Genomic DNA, 22,904 nt, shown 5'->3' with positions numbered 1-22,904 from the left:
TCACAAACGAAGCACCATATGAAATAAGCAGTCAATACTGGAATGAAATAGAAATAACCAACAAAACTTTTATTTAAAGGTTTAATAAATTAATTTGTGGAGTTACTAGGAGAGTTTTAAAGAGTTAAATGTAGCCGTGAGGATCATGAAAGTGTTTAAGGGGAACTTTTGCAAGCTCTAGTTAAAAGTTTTCTTCTATTTATTCTTATTTTCTTTGTTTTTGGCCATTTTTCTTATCATTCTTGCCTTAAAGCTGCAGTATGTAACTTTCATACAGAATATGTTTTTAAATACTTATGAGACACCTCCTCCAACTCTTTCCTGAGCTACTATTGGTGTCTGAGGTAATACACCAAGAGCAACCAATCAGAGATAGGAGGCGAGTCTTATAGCTGTCAGTCATGCTCATGCACTCGCTACTAAATGTGCGAATGACAAGAAACAACTTACAGGAAAACTCTTTATCTGCTGTTTATTATTGGTGGTCATGCTAACTACCTTTAGCATTCAGGGCAGGTTCTTCTGTGGGGAAGGTACCGTAGCATACACAGGGTGATTGACAGCGCTAAGACCTGCCTCCTTGCTCTGATTGGTTGTTTCTAGTTAACACAGGGTGAAAGCAGAGATGCTCCGTTTTTTTCACAGATTATCTGTCACATATCAAACTGTGACTGTATGAAAGTTATGTATGTAAACAACTTATTTAACGTAAAACTTTTATACTTCAGCTTTATCACCGTTTTCTAAACCAGGCTTGTTTCCTGTGAACCGTGCGGCCGTCAGACGGAGTGAAGTGGATCTTTATGTTTTAATGAAAGCATCGAGTCAGTATCTCATCTCAGCAGCTTCAGACCTTCTGTTTGAACTTTTCCTGTCAGTGATAACTGGACGTTGGGAAGTGGTTAAATGTTTCCGGGCGGTTTGTGCCTGTGCACATGAAAACGGTCGGCTGCGTATCTTCCTCACCGTCTGCAGTGGGAAGCGTATTTGTGTTGGTGTTTATCTCTGCGCTGCCGCCGACTCCCTTTGATTTCCCTTAAGTCTTATGTCTTTTGTCATGTTCTGGTCTGCTGAATGCTTGCTTATGGGTGTTGTTTGTTTTCTCCTCCCCCCCGTTTCTTCTTTATTTGCATGTCGTTCCTCCTGTTCCTCCACACCTCCCTGTCCTCCCCCCTGTGTGCTCAGACACTGTGCCCAGCGCTGAACCTGCAGCTCATGGTTGGTATCTTTTACTTTCCTCTTTATGTCTCCGTTTCTGTGCGTTTGTGTTTGCACCGCCGCTTGGCTTTTTAAATGTCAACCGCTTGCTGTCAGTTATCCATCGATTGCACTGATCAGTCTTTTGGGGCGGCAGTTTTATTTTTCTTGAGTTTATTCTGTCAGAATAAGTCACTGCGGCTGCAATAAGTCTAATCTTTCTAGCTGGAAACACTTGGAGAATGATTTCACCTGCTAACCAATAACAGTTCTTCCCTGAAGGTAATAAAAGCCACTCTGAGGACAGGACTGATTATATCAGCCACTGCAGATAGTTTTGTGTGGAGGCAAAAGTAGACCTCATTTACTTGTTTTCATGCGTTTGACTGAAGCTGATACACATCATTTTCTAATTTCGTCTAATTTGCATCGCTTTCCTATTATTTTTTTGTGTGTGTTTTTTCTTTGGCTGCCGTTTCATAATTTGTGCAAGCAAATTCATGGTCACGAGCTTTCTGTTAATCAATGTGCTCATTTTGCTCTGTTGGAAATTTAAACCTAACTTTGCTCGCTTGGTTTAATGACCAAATTAGTGAGCTGCAGAGCCAAAATGAGCCATGGGCCCCGAAATCAGCTCCTGTTTGTTGCAATTTAGCTGCATGATTTCATTTTGGTCTGTGACTTATTTGAAGGTTCGTGCAGGTCAACAAGCTAATGAAATTACGTGCAGAGACGGTACTTTACTCTGGTTGTGATCCAGACTTCCTGCAACTTCTGCAAACATCTTCATGATGTCATTATTTGGGATTCCCTCAGATTTTAATTGTCATGTTTAAACACATTTATCTGCTTCCAGAAAACCAGATAAGGGTTGAAATCAGTCAGAAAGTGGATTCTCTGATTGTTGTGAGCATGCCACCAGGAAATCAATCACTGGGAGCCATAGTTGCAGTAGTAACCCATGTCTGGATTGGTTACTCATGGAAGTGAGACTCCTAAATGCACTCCAACCGCCAAACTAATTAAAGCAGAAAGCTGCAACCAAACCACACCTCCAGATTGCACCCAAACTCTGCTGTGCTGGTTGCTGGGAGACGGACAAAGACTGCAGTGTAAAATATAACCTCTGGTATAATGTATATTGACAGGATAAAAAGTACCAGGATAAGCACCAGGTCAACGTTTTATGATTTTGAAACTAGAGTTAGAATGTTTTCCTCCTGATAGTCTGGTTGACTCGGTTCTACTGGAACCAAAACTTCATCAACCGCTCCATCTCCAGCTGCTGTGGTTCTCTTTCTCTCTGCTCTGAGTCAAACCAACCAAACCCTTTGAACAACCTGTTCCCCTCCTCGCCTGTGGGGGCGCTGCACCAAGAACCACTGGAGGAAACGACACAAAAACCTCTGAAGACACTGAGCGCAACTTCCTTTATAAAATGCAAACAGAAGTAAAATCCCATCAGGTTTTAGTTTTAGTTAGAGGATTTTTCTTTTGTCTTTGACTAAAGACCATGAGCCATTTCTCCTGCCAGCGCTAGGCTAGCATGATTTTTTTTGGTTGTATTTACCCAGAATTCCTTGTTCTCTGCTTTTGAAGTGGTTTTCGGTCCACTTGGCGTTCTCATGTGCATTCAAACCAAACCAGAGTTCACTTCAACCGAACTGAGGCAAGGTTTGTAGATGGACCAGAGTTCAATTACCATTCACACCTCACCAAAAGAACTAGACTTTCTAGACCAGGGGTGTCAAACTCCAGTCCTCGAGGGCCGCTGTCCTGCAATTTTTAGATGTGCCTCTGCTGCACCATACCTGAATAGAATAATTAGGTCATTAAGGCTTTGGAGAACTGATCTACACAAGAAGGAGGTAATTAAGCCATTTCATTCCAGTGTTTTGTACCTGTGGCACATCTGAAAACTGCAGGTCAGCGACCCTCGAGGCCTGGAGTTTGAGACCTGTGTTCTAGACAAACGGACTGGAGTCAGAATAAACAGAGCTGGGGTGTGCCTGAGGATGTGAGGCTTTAGGTTCACAGTACTTTATACAAATAAAGCACATTTTTTCAGGAACCATGAGACCAAACAAAAAAGTGCTAGACCAGAATGGAGGAAACCAAACATGCAGGTCAGGACAAACACATCATGCCAACTGTGATTAGTTGGTGATTTTGGGTTGTTTTTGGACCTGGACTCTTTGTAGTCATTGAATTGAGCACAAACGCCTCTGCAACCCAAAGTATTATAGAATAAAGCTGTAAAATTGGATAAGAAACCAGAGCAAAGGAGCAAAAGTCGAGGTGAGGCAATGGTCCAGTCAAAGTCCGGACCCTCAGACATTCCAAAACGTAGCTTTTCTCCAATTCCAGATCTCAGATTTAATCACCAAATCAGGAGATAATTAAATTAGTTTGCAGCATAAATGCTGACATAAAGCAGGGAATGATCAGAAATATTTGCTTCTATTATAGTTTCATGCAGCTGTCTCCTGATTTCTCCCTGAATTAATCACCTCCATCTCCACCAGTTAGCTGGAGCGCCGCCGCGGCACTGAAGCATCCTGCCTGCTACTGACAAGAAAAACTCGTCTTCAAGAGAAAGCAGATGCTTTGTTTGAGTTTTTATTTATTTTTTGCAGGATGTTTTGTGGGCATTGATGAGTTTTTGAATGGTTTCCCCAGATGCTCTGTCTCAGCCCATAATCATTTTTTAAATGTTAGTAATTAGCCGCAGCGCTGCGTCGTGAGTATGAAATCTGAATTTCTCTCTTTTTCTTGATATTTTTGGCCCAAATGTGGTAAACAGAGGCTCCGTGCCAAGATGGAGTGGATCATCCTTTTAAGAAACATTTCATCTTAATATTCATTATTCATCTGTTTCACTTTGCTCCCTGTGCAAATGTTTTAAATCACCTTTCATGTCTTCGTGCTCCACTGCCAGGCAGCTTGGCTTTCTTTGTGATATTCTAAAGCGGTTTTGATCAATAGGGGAATATAAATAAATGCCTGATCGCTGAGAATGTTTCTGTGTTCACATACAAAGGATTTGGAGCGCTTATGTAACAGCTGAAAGTGACTTTTGAGGTTTAATGAGGATTGCTCCTGGCTTTGGTTCAGGCTCAAAATCCTGCTAAAGTATTTCTGCCTCTTAAAGTTTAACACATTTTTCAAATTGCAGCCTCAACAATGTGTTGTGTTTTATTTGGACTTTATGCGATACAACAGGAAAAGGATGGAAAATGATGCATGGTACATTTTTACTATTAACTGTGTTACTGATAAATGAATCCCAGAGATATAAACTTGAATTTAGGTCATTATGTTTATTTGCCTATTTAAAGATTCCCATTAAAGATTCCTCCAAAAAATGTTACGTTAAAGTCCTTACAAACTTTCTTAAATCAAAACACAAAATTCAAATCAACCGGCTCAACAATTTAAAAGCATTCAAAAAAAAAAAAATCCATCACAAAATACCTCAAAACACACAAACAAAACACAAAATTTCAGCAATTTCAAATATATATTAAAAACAAACAGTAGTAATCTTCACTTTGAATATAAATTCACCCATTGCATCAGGTCAGTATTATTTTATTATCTGTTTATGGGGTTTTTTAAGGTTATTTTTAAAATTACATGACCAGGAATTAATGAAATATGTTCAGTAATGTAAGTGTCGAGCAAAAAGCAATTGTTGAAAGACCAAACCCATGCAGACAGTAGTGGTTGAAAAATTTGTGAAAATCAGTGCAAATGCACTGCAAAAATAAAACCTTACCAAGTATTTTTTTACTAGTTTCTGGTGCAACTATCTTAGTTTATTTTATGTCAAGTGTTCTAACTTGCACATAGATTTTCAGGAAGCAATAGGAGCTTTTTTTAAGTCAATAATTTATTAATATTGATAAGGAGTATCAGTTCCGCTGGCAGTTTATTTCACTTATATGAGCATTTAAAACATCATGTTGAAATTTAAATAATCTACCAATAGAATAAGTACTTTTTTATCAATATTAATAAATTATTAACTTTTTAAAAAAGCTACCATTTCTTGCTAAAAAGTTACTTTTGTGTTAAATTACTTTTATTTCAAATGTACTAAGATATTTGCATGAGAGACTAGACCAAAAGTACTTGTTAAGATTTTGTGTTTTTGCACTGCCTGCATGTGTGTTCTGCTTGGATTGTTCCTGACATAAATCAACCCCTTAGAGTTGGCAGCTGAGAGTCTAAAATGCTACGTGATGCTAAGGAAAACAATGAGAGGAATATTTCTTATTATTAAAACAATACGAGGATTGATTCGCTCCGACAGCGGCGGAGACGCGACTCCATTAATATGGAAACACGCCGACTGAAAGTTGGTGGTGGGTTCAGGTGTTGGTTACCTGTAATTAATTTATGCCATCGTTTATAATCTGGCGCTGGGGTGTGAGCGAGCTGTTAGCGGGAGAATGTGGCGGCTGGCAAAGCGTGAACTGTGAAAAGCCCGTTGTTGTTTCCTAATGCGGCGATCAGCCGCAGAACAAAAGCTGCAAACACAAACAGAGCTGACGCAGGGCTGGCGTTATTCAGATCACCGTCTGGTTTTCAGAAGCAAACTGAAACCAGTAAACATCACATCATTTACTGGTTCCTCCGTTTCACCCTGAAAAACTGAGAGGAGCTCAGAACAGACGAAAGAAAGTCCTGAATAAAAAAAATATTTGTTAATACCTGTTAAATGTCTCCATTGTTCCTCCAAATAATCAAAATAAATGTAAAAAACATTTAATTTCATTTTAAGACTCTTCTGCCAAACGATTCAGAAAAAAAAAATCTAGAGAATGCAATAATAAGAAAATAAATAAGAAATAAAACAAAATCTTATTTTTATTTAAGTTTAAACTCTTTCCATTTGTCTGTTATGGCTAAATAAAAAAAGATTCATTAATTAGTCCCTACAGCTTTTCACAAAATTCACACAAAGTCAACAGATTGCAAAGTTACTCTGTCACCAGTCTGATAAATAAAGAAAACGTTTCAGCTTAGCTCTGACGTCATTCAAACAGGAAATACTCAGTCGGTCGTTTTTAATGCAAACTGAATGCATTTCTTCATTTTTAAAGACCATCTGAGCACAAAGTCCGCATTTATACACAATATTGTTCAACATGGACGTCCGGTGGCCATTTTCCAGAATAGCAGGTAATTAATGTGTGCTGTAGCTGCAGCCAGGTCAACACCTGTTTTTAATATGTTTACATGCAAAAGGAAACAAGGTTACTGGGAGAAAGACAGGAAATTAAAAAATGAATAGACCCTGCAGCTGCTCATTATTCAGCTAAAAACAGCTTAACTCTGCGCCGCAGACCCTTGTTTTGTCACTCCAGTGCCATTAAACGCACACTGATTAAACATACAATTAGTCTGGGTTACAGTGCTCATGCCTAAACATTAGCAGCATTAGCAATAAAGGCGCAATTTGTCAGGTTGTCCAGCATGATGTGCATCAGACGCAGTCCCATCGGCATGCGGCCACTTTGCAACTTTTTGTTTGGTTTCATGTCCAAGGATTTGTACAGACATTTCTATTTATATAAATCATTTCACATGCAAAAACACAAAATCTTACCAAATATTTATCTTGTTTTTGTACATTAAATAATACAAACTTACAAGTAAGTTTTTCAGCAAAATATAGGAGCTTGTTTTAGGTCAATGATTCCTCAATATCGATAGAAAAGTTCTAGTTCAATTGGCAAATTCACAAGACATTTCTCACATTTTATAAGTGAAATCATCTGTCAATAGAACCAGTACTTTTTTTATTCACTATTAAGGAATTACTTAGCTAGTTACTATTTCTTGCTGAAACGTTTCTATTTATTTTTTCATTTGCTCTAGAAACTAGACAAAGATACTTTTTGATCAGATTTTGTGTTTCTGCAGTGTTTATGTTTTCTTTATCCCTAGTTCTGATAGGAATATATTGGATTTGCTAAAGATTTTTGGGAAAGGCTGGTAAGTATTAAAAAAGAGGATCATTTAATGCTAGCTTTGGACAAAACGTTTGGCTCCTTCTTCCTCTTTAATTTTGCCCGGGATCGACGACGAGTGACGTTCTCCGTGGACGTGCAGCGACCGCGTGCTGCTAAAACGAAACAACAACAAAGCGTGTTGACGTCACAGATCACAGAGTTTAATCTCATACAAAACAATGAACAACAAAGCTGCAGAGGAACAGAGATATGCATTTTTCTCATAAAAATAAAAACACACACAAGGGGTAGACAGACAAACACAGAGACAGACAAAGGCGCCCACGTGGAGAAAAGATGAAAAACTCTCTCTCTCCGGTGATGACCTGAAACTATAAACCAAAAGGGTGTTTCCCTATTTAATATATGCAAAGAAGGCGTTCTGCTCTTCGACCAATTAGAACTCCCTCAGGCCCCCAAAGAAAGTTGGGACTTCCTGATTTATAGCAAAGGTGTCTGTTTTTTATCTAAGCAAATCGGAGGGAAACCCCCAGTCCTGCACGAATATCCCCCGCACCGAAGTCCTGTTATAAATCTCGCCGACTCTCCTGGAGTTTCTTCCTACCACATTCCAGCTGCCGTTTCCATGGAGATGCTAATTTTATGGCTTTTGTATGCTCTTAAACAAACAGTTGAAGGCGTCTGCTTGTCTCCTCGGGCCTCTTTCGAAAGGTCACCCAAAGCCTGTTTTTTCAAATACGAGTGATTAACACATGTGGGAAGATTAAGTGTATTTTAGCATTAAATAATCATTTTCCTTAGCATAAGAGAGAGACGCTATCCGCTGCTATCCGCAGTGAAACAAGTTCTGTCCCGACCTGGACTGAAATTCTGCTCAGGAAGGAAGATGGTAATCCTCCAGCAGTGACATAAAAAGCCAGATTACAGTTTGTGTTTGCACTCAGGGAGGTAAAATGTAAATATTTGGAGACATGTCATGTGGTGCTAGCGCTTCATGCTAGCTGGTAGCAGTAGGATGTTTCTTATCTTTCTGCATTCCCTTGCCTTTATGGGTTTTCTCCAGAAGTCTAAAGACATGACTGTCTCTCTAAATAAAGAGTTGTCAAAACTTTTAGACGTGTCCCTTGTCCTGAATTTCCTCCTCAGTGTGTAGTTAATTCCTCCAAAGTCCTGCTAATGAGCTAATATTTGATTTTGAGCTAGCTTCTGGAGGGACATTAATGCAGGTTTGTATTCCCTTTGCTCAGAGTGTGACTGTCGAGTCAGTCTGTTAGAAAGCCATCAGCGCTGACCGCCTGGCTCTGTGCGCCCTCCTTAATGTTGTCGCCATGGTGATGGCCTGCTTTTTGAGGCTAAAAGAGAGAGAACAGCGAGACACCATGAGCTCCTCTTAATATTGTACATTTCCCTCTAAAGTAGACGGGAGGAGTGGGTGTTTAAAACAGAAATTAGGCCTTAGATTTTTCACTTCAAATGAGAAACAGACATATTTTGATATGGATGTTGATAAACTTCAAGTCCGCTTCTAGTTCTGAGTCTGAGAAAACAATTTTAATTAAAGGTGCACATGTGAAATTAAGCTGTAAGGTGTACAGTTAGCTTGCCAAAAGATTGGGTTTAAATAAGGTCATCTTATCTGATCCGAGGAATTCACGCCTGCGGGAACATTTTTCAGTTTCTCAGGGTGAAATGCTGTTTTTAGAATATTATTATGATACATAGGATGCCAGCAGATTTAGCTTAGCAGTGCTGTGCCCGTGCTAGCTAACTGCATCTGGAACACCTAAAATAAAATAAATATTTACGTTGGGCTTTCTTAAGAATGAAAGAAAAGTCTATTTTTCTTTAATTGTGTTTCTAGAGTACAAATAGCCCTAAAATGTTATTAATCCACATAACACTTATAGAAAAGAACAGCTTCTTTTTTTTATATCCATGTGTTTTCCATCATTGGAAAGCTTAAAATCCACACTTCCAGACTCAAAACGTGCTGAGTATTGTTCATGGCTTTGTCATGGCCAGTCTCATTTACAAAACAGCTTCACCCTTCTCATTAGGATCAACAAAGAAGAAGTGAGTTAAGAGACTAATATTTTCATTTCAGGTTCTATATAATAGGATGTTATATTATTTAAATTTCATGTTAGTTGGAATGTGAGTGTTTGTTAAATGGGTGAAGTGGTCGTCAGTCTGAAAAGGTTTGAGAAACGCTGCATTAGAGGAAATAAAAATGTGTTGTCATGGTCAGAGGTCAGGAGAGTAGAAGTTTTTTCATCATGCAGCTTCTCTAAGCCTGAATAAATGATGGATAGCACCAGTCAGAAGCTGTGGAGGATTTTCTGGACGCCCATGGAGTAGCTTGTTTCTAAGAAGCGGGGTGAGAGTCAGGGTTTGGATGTTGGAGGTTCAATCAGCTTCTGGTCCTCTCATGTCTCCTCACCCTTAATGAAAGGGCATCTTGAGGGAAAATGTCAGTTGTTTAAGCCGACGGTTCGGTGCTCTGACTAATTTCCCATCCGGAGAGGTGAGCACGTCTGGAAAAGGATACGCTCTGCCAACGCGGCTGTCAGCAAACTGGTGAAAGTCGTGGGATAATTGAGCTGCACTCTGAGATCTAATAGTGGAGGAGGGACGCGGAGGCATAATGGCCACTTTGCTCACAGGAACAGCAGTGAAGGACGCCACTTCAGTCTCTAATCCGACGGCCAAGCCGCTGCAGGAGGACGACGCTACAGACCATCAGCGGAGGAGACGGGATGGAGGCTGGGGGAGGCACTGCGGTCGTCGGGTCGGGGGGTTTTGGTTGCCAGGTCGATGGGTTCTGGTTGCCAGGTCTGGGGACAGACAGGGATCAACAGGTTTAAGTGGTTTGACCCGGTTCTGAAATGGTTTGAAACTGAGAGGAAAAATGTCCAAAAAGATCAGTGAAGATACAGTCCATATGATTCAGAACCATCCATCCAATCATCCATCCATCCATCTATCATCCATCCAATCATCCATCCATCCATCTATCATCCATCCATCTATCCATCCATCTATCATCCATCCAATCATCCATACATCCATCCAATCATCCATCCATCTATCCATCCATCTATCATCCATCCAATCATCCATACATCCATCCAATCATCCATCCATCTATCCATCCATCCATCCATCCAATCATCCATCCATCTATCCATCCATCCATCCATCTATCCATCCATCCATCCATCCATCCAATCATCCATCCATATATCCATCCATCTATCCATCCAATCATCCATTCAATCATCTGTTCATCCATCCAGCTCTCCCTCCATTCTTTTATCCAACCATCTCTTCATCCATCCAAATATCCATCCAACATCCATTTATTTGCCTTTCATCCATTTATCATCCGTCTATCCAACAACTGTTCATCCATCTACCAAAACACCCATCCATTCATCCTTCCATTTGTCCTGCCATCTGTCTATCCAACGGTTCGTCTGTCCATCCATCCATCGAATCATTTGTCCATCCATCCGTTAAAGCGTGATGTTTGGTTATCGCATGTGGTCATATGAGGTTTTCAGATTCTGAGACATTTCTGTCCATGTTGGGACAAACAAAGGACATAAAAATAAGAGACTCGGATACCTAATGAACCCAAAGGTTTAACTCCAGAAGTCACACAAGGAGTTAAACTCAGAGTAGATTGAAAACCCTGCTGCTCGTCCCAGAACGCAACAGCCCAGATCTAATGTGGTTTCCTCATTAAGACGGAGAAGTCATTAATGACCCAGTTGGACCTTTTTATTTAAGATCCACTGGCGTTCGCTGAGCGTGTGCGTGCAGGTAGACGCCTCGCTTTCCAACCTGGCAGTCAACCTGCCTCTGGGGCTCTCTTCAAATGAGCCACATATGCTGCATTAATTAGTTTGAGACTCACAACTGAGTGTGACAGGTGACAAACAGACCTCTTCCCCCCGCCCCCAAACCACCAGCACCTCCACAAACCTTTTTCCTCGCCTTATAACTCGCCTCCTGCTGAAAGTCAAGTGAACCTCTAAGGTTCCGTCTGGCTTTTCATGATGAAATAAACCGAGGAGTCCTGAAATAGACGAGGCATCAACAGCTTTCATCAAGCAGCAGCTGCAGGGATTGAAAACTTCTCAGCAGAGGAAGAAAAACGGCCTTACCTTTAAGTTTTAATTAGTGTTTTTGTTAATGGTGAAATTAGGAGATGAATTATTCGGTTGGAGTCGTAAAGTTTTGAAGCTCCTGTAACTTTTCGGATCTTGCTTTGCAGAGTTTGTTATGGATGACATTTTTGGCTCTTCCGTTTTGTTCTCAAAACAAAACATTTCAAACTCCATGTATCTAACCAGTGTTTTGGAGATAAATAATCACTGAAAAATGATCAATTATAGATTTTTTTTTACTGAAGATTTGAAATCAACAAACACCGTTTATGTTATTTATGTTCCTAGTTTCGGGTATGTGGTCCCTAAAATATGAAATATTATTAGCCATAATCAAACCAAAACATATATAAATGAGCTGCTGTTGGTTAATTAATATTAATTAAAGTCACATAACAACAATGACGTTCAAACAGGTTCTGGAAAATGAGCTGCAGAGAAGATGATGGATGATATTAGAGAGGAAGCAGGAACAGAGCTAAAAATTAAAAAAAACATTCATGAACATGGATAGACATATGGTTTGGTGGCGAGTTCAGTCGATGGACGGACGTTTTATTTACCCTGAAGGAAGTTCAGCCAAATTTTCAGTCACTTTAGCTGTAACCAGTAGAACCAGTTTAACTCCATTGGTGTGGATTTGTTGCAGCAACTGGAGATTGTTTCTTGAATCGGTGGAGGTCAAAACAGATTCAGCTAATCACCTCCACCTTAATATCACCATGGAAACCAAAGTTTCCCCTGCTCCTCCCCCTGGATGCTACCTTTAAGCCTCCAGATCCGCATACAGAATCCAGCAGATGGTTTTACGATTATGGACATCATTACCAGACAACGTCTTCCAGATAACAGAGTTTTTGTCTGATAAACATTTTGAAATATTATAGAACAAAGTGTGTGATTATGTGCTGTAACAGTGATGGCCTGTAATAACAAAGAGAACCTCATTAGGGCGTCCAGATGCTTGTTAATCGGAGCTGTCAGTCAACCATCTGCTGGCTGCAACAACACCTGCACCATAATGGCCGCTCGCGTCTTCTCCTTCAGCTGCTTCTTGTCACACAGGGTGAAAAATGGCTCGGATTTACTGGTAACAGTGAAGCATGTGACCTTCATGTCATCTTTTAGTCGTCCTGAAACGTTTAACTGCCACAGCTTGGAAATAAATTCAGGAGCTATATCTTGTGAAATCAAGGAAGTTATGCTTTGGTGTTTCCACACACACATTTAAGTATCATGTTTTCTTATCTTTCCCATTTTAAATAGAGAGAATTATGGATCTGTTAGAAAGGGGTGTGCCAAAGATAATCGATTCACATGAAATCCCAGTTCTTCTTTTATTAACTTTCAGAATCAACTTAAAATGTCCCAAAGCATACTGTCTACGAGCCTCCATTTTGTAACGGCGTTCTGACGTCGCCACGGAGACGGTACTGGAGCGTACGCATGCTTGGAAAGCACCAAAAGAGAGAGGGAGCCAATCGACGCCGTCGTTGTTGAAGGCAAACATTTGGACTTATTTAGTCTTTTGTCGATTCCCAGAAAGATCACCAGGATCTTTTGCACATCGATAGATTAAAGCAGAAATCATAATGAATAATCGTTTTGACTCGGAAATCGATTAATATAACCGAGTAAAATATTGCCCTTGGTCTCTGTCACTGACTATCACACTCAGGAGCTATTCCCCTAAAAAGACGGTTATGTTGAAACAGACAATAATTTTTAATACATTTGTAATGTTACATTAAATAAACGTAAAATAATTAAAGGCTGTAGTTTTGACTCTGTAAACTGAGATTATTTCTCCAAAACCCGGTCTGTTAGCGTTATTCCTGTTCTTTCTACTGAATAAAAAAGCAACGTATTTAATGTTTTATTTTTTACATTAAAATATTTCTGGTTTTCCCACGAAGACGACAGTTTTACAGTTTTTTCTCAAAAGTTCCAATTATCCTTCATGGACTATTCTGTTCTTTTGTCCTGGAATGTGGGTCACATCCTAAAGTATTTCTATTTCGACAAGGTAAAAATTAGATCTGAGAGGAAATTGAAATTGATTATTAATATCCAGAGTAAAGCACCTTCTTCCACTCTTTCCTGTTCTAATTTAATCTCACCGTTCCAGCTGCTGAGATCCTTGAAACGCTTCGGTCGCTTGCTTTTGGAAGGCAAAGCCGCCGTGGAGGTTTTCCAGGTTCGTTTCTAAAATGTACCAAGCTGGACTTTATCAATGAAAACATCACTGATGTTTTTTTCTTTCAGTGATATTCTGAATAACTGTAGGGATCCTCTCCACCATCCATCCTCCATGCTTCCTTTGCTTTGACTTCCAGTTTGAACTGAAGACCAACACCATGCAGTCAGCCAGGTTAAAGGATTCAGATTGGAAAAAAACTGGAAAAGTTTGATGATTTTTGCTTCATTCATGATTTTGACTGGTAAAGATGAATGTAAAACCTTAAAATAATAATCTTTTATCGCAGTTGCACTATCTTAACTTTTAATTTAAGCTAATTTATATTGATATTTATCTTGTAACAGATAAGCAAGAGAAGCGTGCTGATAGAAAGCCTCATAATAACTGAAATCCAACCCAGGAACCCGTGTGTATGATATTATTTGTTTTAATGATGTGGCGGACATGTTTCTTTTTATAGAGGCGTCTAGGCTCATTTGTCTAGAAAGTTTGTTTTTTTGGGGAGGTATGAATGCGTAATCGCACCAAACAGCAAACTATGGTCTGCCTACAAACCTCTGTATCGCTTCAGTTGGAGTGAATTTTTAATGTGTAGGTGAATGCCAAGCGGACCGGAAACCGCTTTGAAAGCTGGAAGCCGACTACGGCACAAGGCATTCTGGGTAAATACAACTTAAAGAAGCATATTAGCCTAGCGCTAGTGATCTTTTAGCAACTTATGCAGCTATAATCTGACCCCAGCATATTGTTGTTTCCATTTGGTGAATAAGGAAGTTCTCTGTGTCTTCTTCAGAGGTTTTTGTGTCATTTCCTTCAGTGGTTCTTGGTGCAGCGCCCCCACAGGGGAGGAGGGGAAGAGGTTTGGTTGGTTTGATTCGGAGCAGAGAGAAAGAGAACCACAGCAGCTGGAGATGGAACAGATAATGAAGTTCTGGTTCCCCAAAAGCAACACAATGCTAACATTTTGCTTTGGCACAGAAGTTTGTGTATTAATCCGAGAGCAGTTCATGGATGACCTTGACTGGTGAGTGCACTCCTGTCTGTTTACTGTCGGTATGGTAATGCAGCCATTGTCTTGGCTTCTTCTCCAGGATTAGCTCCTTATTTCTGTTGGCACAGCTCCTTCACTCAGGGCTGCGTCTGCTGTTTTCACAGATCTACACAAAGCCCCCGATGTCATTTCACTGATACCATTCTGTCACACAACATCGGGCTACACAGAGTCTCTGTTGTTGTTATCAATGAGGCAGGGGGAAGAGGCGGCGTGGCACTCCACTTTGGGAGTCTGTGTGTTCTCTCCAGGACGGCTTATTTATCTCCTGGCCTTTTCTTTATGATTAAAACATGGCTAATAATTGTTTTGACCTTATTTGTGCTCGTCAGGTGATTGTTTATTTAGGGGAATGCAGCTGCACCAACCAGGGCAACGTCTCCAGCCGTCGACGGGGTGACTGGTGCAGCTCGGCGACAGCAGGGGGGGAGGAGAGAGTCGGGTAGATAATCACGCAAAGAATAGTCTGGAGGCTGGAGAGAAGCACCACTGGGCCGCTTTCGTTCTCTTCTTTTTTTTTTGCCAAACTGTGTCCCCATTAACAGGACTGATGTGCATCTCTGCAACAAGCTGCAAACTCATTTGGCCCTGGGAGCCGGAGAGAGTCCTCTGTGTGTTAGGATAAGTCGCTCCAGAGACCACTAAAAGCCATTATTAGAAGGTGTTTATTGAGCTAGCCGTGGCCCAGATACGGCTTAATATCCTGAGAACAGTTATAGCCCATAATTATATTACATTTTGGATGAGGACTTGCCATGATTAGATAAATGATTAATGGCCCCGTCAGATAAAAAAAGGTGCAAGGTTTCCAAAGGAGGTAATGTACTGTTGGCTCGCCTTGGCTTGCTAGCTGGAACGCTTTCTCTTCTCTATATTGTTTGACACCAGAAGTGGAGTTCATTACATACACACAGGCTGATGTTACATGTGAGGGAAATATGAGCAGGATTTTATTTACCCATGCAGCTCTCCACCTGCTGTAAATTAGATATTTAATCCTGTAACCAGATTTAGGCCTTTGAATGCGTTTTAAAAGCTGGCTGAGATGTTGGTGCCAGAAAATAGATTTTCTACTAATGATGCTTAACTTTCAGTGCATGTTTTATTTAAAAACCTAATTTCCAACTAAAGAGAAAGAAAACTGGAGAGTGAACAAGATGTAAAATGATAATGAAATGCAAATTCTGACTCCTTGGGTTTGTCTTATTTAGTTAAACAAAGTGTGTTTTCACACCCGGTAATATTCTGCTTTTAGTGTTGCATAATCTAGTCCATGTTTTATGAGTCTGAGTATTGAAGTTTTTAAACTAGAGCTAACTCCCGTTGGCCGTCTGCAGAATCAGCACGACCATGAATACGGTATGTTTATGCTAGGTGTCACGCTGGATTACAGCGAACTGCTTTGTGTGTCGCTTAGATATTGTTTGCCAGCCAGTTTTCTTTATAAAGTTTGCATTAGAAAAAAGTACTAGGCCAAACCAGCCCAGGCATGCGATGTGTTAGCCTATCCAAGGGTAATCCAAGTCTATCGAAGGCTATTGCTAACTTAATCAGGACTAGCGATAGCCTTTCAAAGGCTACTCCTAGCCTATCCAAGACTAACACTGGCCTCTCCAAGACTAACACTGGCCTGTTGAGGGCTAATGTGGGCCTATCAATGGCTAATGCTAGCCTTTTTAGGACTAGCACAAGCCAATCAAAAGCTACTGCTAGCTTATCCAAGACTAACACTGGCCTATTCAGGGCTAACAACAACAAATCCAGTGCGAACGATAGCCCATCAGTGCTATTGTTTCCTTCCTGCCTTTTCTCCCTCATTTTCTTTCCTTCCATTTTCCTTCCTTCCTTTTCTTTTCTCTCCTCTTTTCTTCCTTTCTTCCTTTCTTTCTCTCGTCCTTCCTTCTTTCCTTCCTCCCTTCCTTGAATCTGATAAACTACAGAACTGTATGTATAACTGAACTGTTTGAAGATGTGAAATTTCCCTGAATTAAGACGAGGTCGTTGTAAATCCCGTTTTGCAGTTCAGGATGATATTCAAAGCTGCATTTCTCTACCGCCACCAACAAGTCAGACTGGAAAATACTCCAGTTTTACTCCAGAAAGATCCATTCCACTAATTCAAGCCAAGAGAAGATTTTCCCAGAAGTCTTCTGGATCATCAGGATGTTTTTTTGGTTTTTTTTTTTAGTAAATGTGAGTCAGGTCAGCCGTTCTGGTCTTGAAACTCTCCAGTGGAAGATATTTTCTCTCTGTCTTATTGTTGAATCATGACCTTTGACCTTAGTTGAGGCAGGTAGCTATTTTTCTGGAGGAGTCGCTGATGAGCTCCTGGAGTGGATGTAGATGTCGATTTGCTGCGGGACCCAAAGCATCCAGGATGTTTCTTCTTCTTCTGACACGTTTCCAGCTTGTCTCTCCATTTCTGCCTGATTGATGCAGAAACATCACTTTATATCTTATTTAGCTTCTTTTTTCTTCGTTTTTTTTTTTTTTTACTTTCTCCAGTTACTCTAACATCTCAAAAATAATTCATAACAAACACTCCTCTGGCTGATGAAGCCATCTCTTGAATCACTCCTGGAGAAGAATAATTGGCCGGTTTTTATTATTTAAGTTTGAACTGTTTAGTTTTTACACGGCTTCAGAAGCGAAATGAAAAGCCCCTTTTTTCTGACATCTTTCAGGAAGGCTTAATCTACCTTCGGCGGAGTCGTTCTGTATGGCAGCGGCGTAGCTCGCCACCCGAGAGGCGAAAGATTTCCTTGACATTTTTAAATAGGTTCAATGAATAGGTTCATTGGCGCTTTAATTACATTCACTCTTTAACCAGAAGCATTGCTGGCATTGGAAGTGGATCTTGACGAGGCGTTGGGCGCCGGTGACACCCCGCCCACATTGTGCTGCTGTATTCCTTATTGCCCCTCTATCTACAGGCGCAGCGCCCACATCACCAATGCTTAATTAGCAGATTAGGAGATCCAATTAGGAGATCTTTCACGTCTCCGTCAACATGTTCCATGAAAATGAGAAACTCTCACTCCTAGGTTTCTCTCCCACCAACAAGGCCGCTCCCGATTGACTGCTGGATCCTCCGTTTGGGATAAACACATGATCAATATCAGTGTATAAGACATCCGATGCAATTCTCAACATTCAATATCATCATTTTTTGCCCTTTTTTGTCATTTTGTGGCCCTTGGATTAACGTTGTATGGCCTTCAAACACTTTTTTGGGCATTTATTTAGCCTGTAATCGTCCATAGCAAGTTTATATCTTCTTAAACTAAAAATGTTCAGTGCAACAAAAAAATATTTTTTCTTTAGTTTGCCTTTTTTTGTCTTGTAACAAGCCGTGTCTCAAACATCTTGAATTTTTACTTAGAAACACTCTTCCATTACATTTGGGTCAGTACAGCGAGGTTTGTGTATTCTTGGGAATAAACCAAAGACATTTTATAGACTTAAATAAATGGAAAAGAATAAGCCAAGCCCAATGTTAAACGCTAAGGTAAATATAAAATATTGTGTGTTCTATTTATTGTTGTGGAGGTAAAAGAGAGAGATTTCACATTATTTTCAGGTTTTTCACTTGGGGAGAAAAAGAATTTTAGCCTCTGAATTCTTTCAATTTGGAGATTTTGGTCCACGGTGTGGAAAACTTTTTCTTTTCTTTTTTTTTTTGCCACAATAACGTTTGGCAAAAAAGTGAGTTAGGCCATTATTTTATGAAGGTGACAATATGTAGAATATTCACTCAGAACCGCACGGCATTCTGGGAGAGGTAGGCAGAAGAAAGGTTGAGCCTTTGTGCTTCATAACTGCTTACAAATAAAACGTAACGTGTAGTGAAAACTGTAGATAAAACAGGAATGGTCACTCCACCAGTTTGGCAGTATTTTAGACATTTTAAACAATAAAAAAACTCATCAATAATGTTTGATATCCACTGATATGAAACGCTTATATTGTGATTTGTTTTCCGCCGTATCGTCCAACCTTAACTCAGCTTTTAGATTTCAAGCACATTTCGAGGTAAAGTTTGAAAATTAAAGAACAGAAAACTTTCAGGAGACTCTGCTGCGCTAAATGAAAGATGCGTCAATTTAAAAGTGTGGGAATGAGCAGGAAGTAGAGCAGGTATACGTCCCTGGCTGTAAAAGGACAGTCCAGTAGCTGAGAGCCATGAAACATGAGCTGCTGCTGGGGAAGTAATTATGACTATCTCTTACACAGTTTGTTTCTTCTCATAATGTCCTACATCTTCAGTTCACAACTTCCTTTCTGAGGTTAATGTTATTTTTTTGCTGCTACATTAAGTCCTTTAATAACCCATTTGGTCTCATCAACATGATGCATCTTCACGGTGCTTTAACGAAGATCCTGCAAGTTTCCCGCTAATTACATTCCAGGCGAGATTTGTGACATGGTTTATAGCCAGCCTCAAACTATTTATTACAGCTCATCGGCATGAATGTCATATTAATTTAAGGCTTTTATTGATTCAGTTGAAAAGTTCTAATTTCACGGAGGAATAAGAACACAACATACAGCTGCATATAAACATCTGTCAGCCTTACAGAGAATGGGGAAGAAAGAGAGGTAGTATCCAAAGAGCTGCCGTTGTGTGGAGAAAAATCACCTGATGTTGTCAGAGGAAACCACAATGTTAGCTCAAATAACCACTGGTACCAACCAAAGTCTGCAACTGGTACAGTTTCAGAGCCAAAATTAAGACTATTGGGGCCCAGTGGATTATTTCCTTGTTACAGGACGCTACGTGCATTTCTAAGCTAGCTACTGATCTGAGTAATGAGAGGCTGGTAACGGTAACTGAGGCAACTCACTAGCATTAGCTTTGGAGAGGCTAGTGACTAGCACACATAGGTTGGTCGCCCAGTTGGGTTGGCTTCTTCCTCTGCTGGTCATTTGCAAAGATGGTCTAGCGTTAGCTTTGGAGAGGCTAACACCTAGCATGCCTAGGCTGACTTGTACTGACTATGTCAGAGAAAACTTGTCACTGGAAGCTATATCCATTCTGAAGCTAGCTACTGATCTGATAAATGATTGGCCAACAACGGTAAATGAGCGGCCGATGCTAGCAAATCAGAAGGAGGCTACCTACTAGCATTAGCTTTGAAAAGGCTAGTGAATAGCATGCCTATTCACTACCTGGTCACCCACTGAATTGGCCACTTTCTGTGTTGTACATTAGCATGGACAGGCTAGCATTAGCTTAGTAGAGACTGGTGACTCCCTACTACGGCTAGGTTGGTCGTCATTAATCTGCTGTCCAATGGCACAAATATTCTGGTGTTAGCACCACTAGAACTAAACTCATATTTTTTTCTTTAAAGAAAACTTTATCAAGTAAAATTTTGACATAGTTTACAATCATCCAACATGACACCAATCATAAACATACTGTATTATATGAAATCCTGAACTTAGCTTCTGATTCGGCAGATGGCTAATATATTGATTACTGCAGCTGATGGACCGGTTTGGGTTAGGCAGAACAACAAAGAACCACCTCTGAATGGATTAACCTGTACAAAAGATAGAGTGGCCTAGTCAAAGTTCTGATTTAAGTTTGGTTGGGATGGTGTGGGGGGACCTTAAATAGGATGTTTAAGGTCCGAAAACCTCCAATGTAGCTGAAAGAACAAGAAGAGTGGGACAAAATGATTAAGTTTAGGGGGCAGTCACCATTTTAAAAATGCTTTTTGTATTTACTCAGACCATTTTTTGAACGTTGTGATGAAAACAGCGCTGTGGAGGTCAGTGCTGTCCTACCTGTCAAACTCAACAAAGCTTCACCTTATAGATCTAATAGGTTATTTTGACTGCAGATTTTCTCTTTTTAGCGCCGGGCAAGTTCAATTAAACTGAGCAGGAATCCTTCTGACATCCAATTCACTTCTTGTCAGGCTGTGAGAGTTGTGCTTTAACACACTTTCCTATTACGATGTTAATGTGGGCTTCGGGGGGGCGGAGGGCTGCAGACGGGGTGCAGAGGACGGTTGTGATTGTCTGCATCAGAAGTTTCTGGTTTAAATTAATTTTAGTGGAGAAACAAAAAGAATTCAAAGTCAGCACAGCAAATAAAAGCTCATTCATCTGTTGTGGAGCTTTGTCCTGTAGGGGGCAGCAGACGTAACGCATTCATGAAATCAGCGCTGTCTGACTTCCTCTCTGCTCTGCAAACAGCAGGATGAGAAATAATTGCAAAGTCGGTTTAAAAGGTAGTGATTTTTATTTAAATCACACCGAAAAGCAGCGTCAATCTGCTTTGAAACGAGCCGCAGATCCCTGACAGTTCCTGGAAACGTCCCGGAAGGCAATTTATACGCAGAAACTATCACTTAGGTGCAATTACTTTCATTAAGGGAAACACAGCCACTGTGGTTTCATTATCTCACGTGGGAGGCGGATTTTAAACCGCATGGCTCTTTGTTTGAACCGTCAAGGGAAGGAACATTTAAAAACCATTTATAGTTCCTGACTTTTTCAAAAAGAATCACCTCAAACTGAACTCAAACTGTGAACTGTGGCAATTTGTGACCGATAGTTGCAGCTTTATGTTTGACAAAATACGAGGAAAAAGGTCTCTCAATGTTTTGAGGAGCTCGTTTAGGTTTTTAAGATGATTTCCTGCTGGAGTCAAAGAACCAGACTAGTCACAACAAGATGAAATGTTCCAGATCACAGTTGGACCTCCACCACTGAACCAAACCAACATGAAAACGTTGATGGAAACGCCAATATTGATGAGCTGTTGGAGTAATTCTAGTGGTTTAGCTTCTCCTGGGAGGATTCTCCGCCATTTCACACGATTTTCTTTGCACTTTGCATTTATCCTCACTTCTGTGTTGGTTTATGATTTATACTCCCAATACTTGATCAATTCTTGTGGAAAAGCTACAGGGGTGTGAATACTTTATTGAACCCTGTAATTTGTAAAAGGTCCACATATAAGTTAACCTTCGACTGTAGGTCCTTCACAATAAAAGCATTCATATATAACTTAAAACAAACGCAGTAAGTTCCATTTGCATCATTTATCGTTTCTGTCTTTCTGCCAAATACTGGATGATGAAAGTTTTCATTCTGGTGCTTTGGTCTGAATTTCAACAATTTTGCTTACAGAGGCTTCATAATTCATTTTATTGGTTGTTTCTGATGCTTTATCTGTTTATTTTGGATATTTAAGATGTCTTCCAGCTCCAGTGTTAAATGTTGAGTAGAACTTACAGTTAATTGATCATTGCATATTATTCCATTACTATTATATTACGTGAAAATAGTCTCAAAACAACAGTATTGTAGTTTATTGCGATAACTTCTGGGGCAATTTATGGTCCATCAAAGCTTGTTATTGTGACAGACCAAAACTTAGAATTTAAACATTTTAAGTTTGCATGATGATGATACTGTAACTGATAAAAAAAAATGCTCAGCTGTGTTTAATATGTTTATGATTGATGGAGAAATATTGTGTTATTTAGATATATTTTGAATTATTTAGATACATATCATATATATCTATATATGACTATCAAGTGTTGCTACTTCAGTTTAACTTTGGTGTCTTTTTTCATGTTTTTCAATGAGTTGATTAATAAAATGTACAAAATAATTTGGTTTATATTGAACGACAGTAGTAACATTTATATATTAATAGGATGTGAGTTAGTCGCCAGGTGACAGGCGAGCCGACTCGCCGTGTTTTTGAGTTGCTAAGGCAACAGATTTTGGGTTCTTCTCCATTAAGAGGAATCTACATCTACGTTACATTTCTCTGTCAGATCCGCAGCGGTTCGGTAGCCAATCGCCTTTCCCACCGTGTCGCAGGCGGTTTTACTGGTTCTGTTTCTCTCATGGACTTTTCTCTTCTCAGACTCTCGAGCTGGAGAAGGAGCACCGAGGACGGTGGACCACGCCGTCATCGGAGGAGTGGTGGCCGTGGTCGTCTTCGCCATGCTCTGCCTGCTCATCGTCTTGGGACGCTACTTTGCAAGACACAAAGGTAGCAGACCAGTTCATACTCTGGGTCTCACTAATTTAAGGTTTATTTGTTTTTGTAGATGTGCAAAAGTTTTAAACTACCCATAGTTTATTTTTACCCTGCTTTCAACTAACAACAGCCTTTCTTAGGTTTTCTTCAGAAAATGATTAGTCCACATGATAATGCCACAGATTGAGCTTCTAATTTGACATAGACTCCCTTTTTATACGCAGACGATACATTAGTAGGTAGGCTAATCCTAAGTTCTTACGTAGAACTTATTCTATTGTTTCTTGAA

The 22,904-nt window shown here is 40.1% G+C and overlaps 1 protein-coding gene across 4 annotated transcripts in view; it reads left to right on the top strand.

Annotated features, from left to right (window-relative positions):
- Window positions 1–22,904, top strand: part of LOC102219342 (cell adhesion molecule 1-like) — a 388,017-nt gene that overhangs the window by 360,518 nt on the left and 4,595 nt on the right. For 2 of the 4 annotated variants that reach the window (XM_023342782.1, XM_023342784.1), the window contains 2 exons: window positions 1,186–1,218; window positions 22,499–22,627. In XM_023342782.1, coding sequence (XP_023198550.1) covers window positions 1,186–1,218; window positions 22,499–22,627 — 162 coding nt within the window. The remainder of the gene's footprint in view (window positions 1–1,185; window positions 1,219–22,498; window positions 22,628–22,904) is intronic. The other 2 variants (XM_023342783.1, XM_014472620.2) reach the window with 1 other exon arrangement.

Source organism: Xiphophorus maculatus, chromosome 11, assembly GCF_002775205.1.
Source record: "Xiphophorus maculatus strain JP 163 A chromosome 11, X_maculatus-5.0-male, whole genome shotgun sequence".
NCBI classification, from domain to species: domain Eukaryota; kingdom Metazoa; phylum Chordata; class Actinopteri; order Cyprinodontiformes; family Poeciliidae; genus Xiphophorus; species Xiphophorus maculatus.
This window is presented reverse-complemented; position numbering and strand designations above follow the sequence as displayed.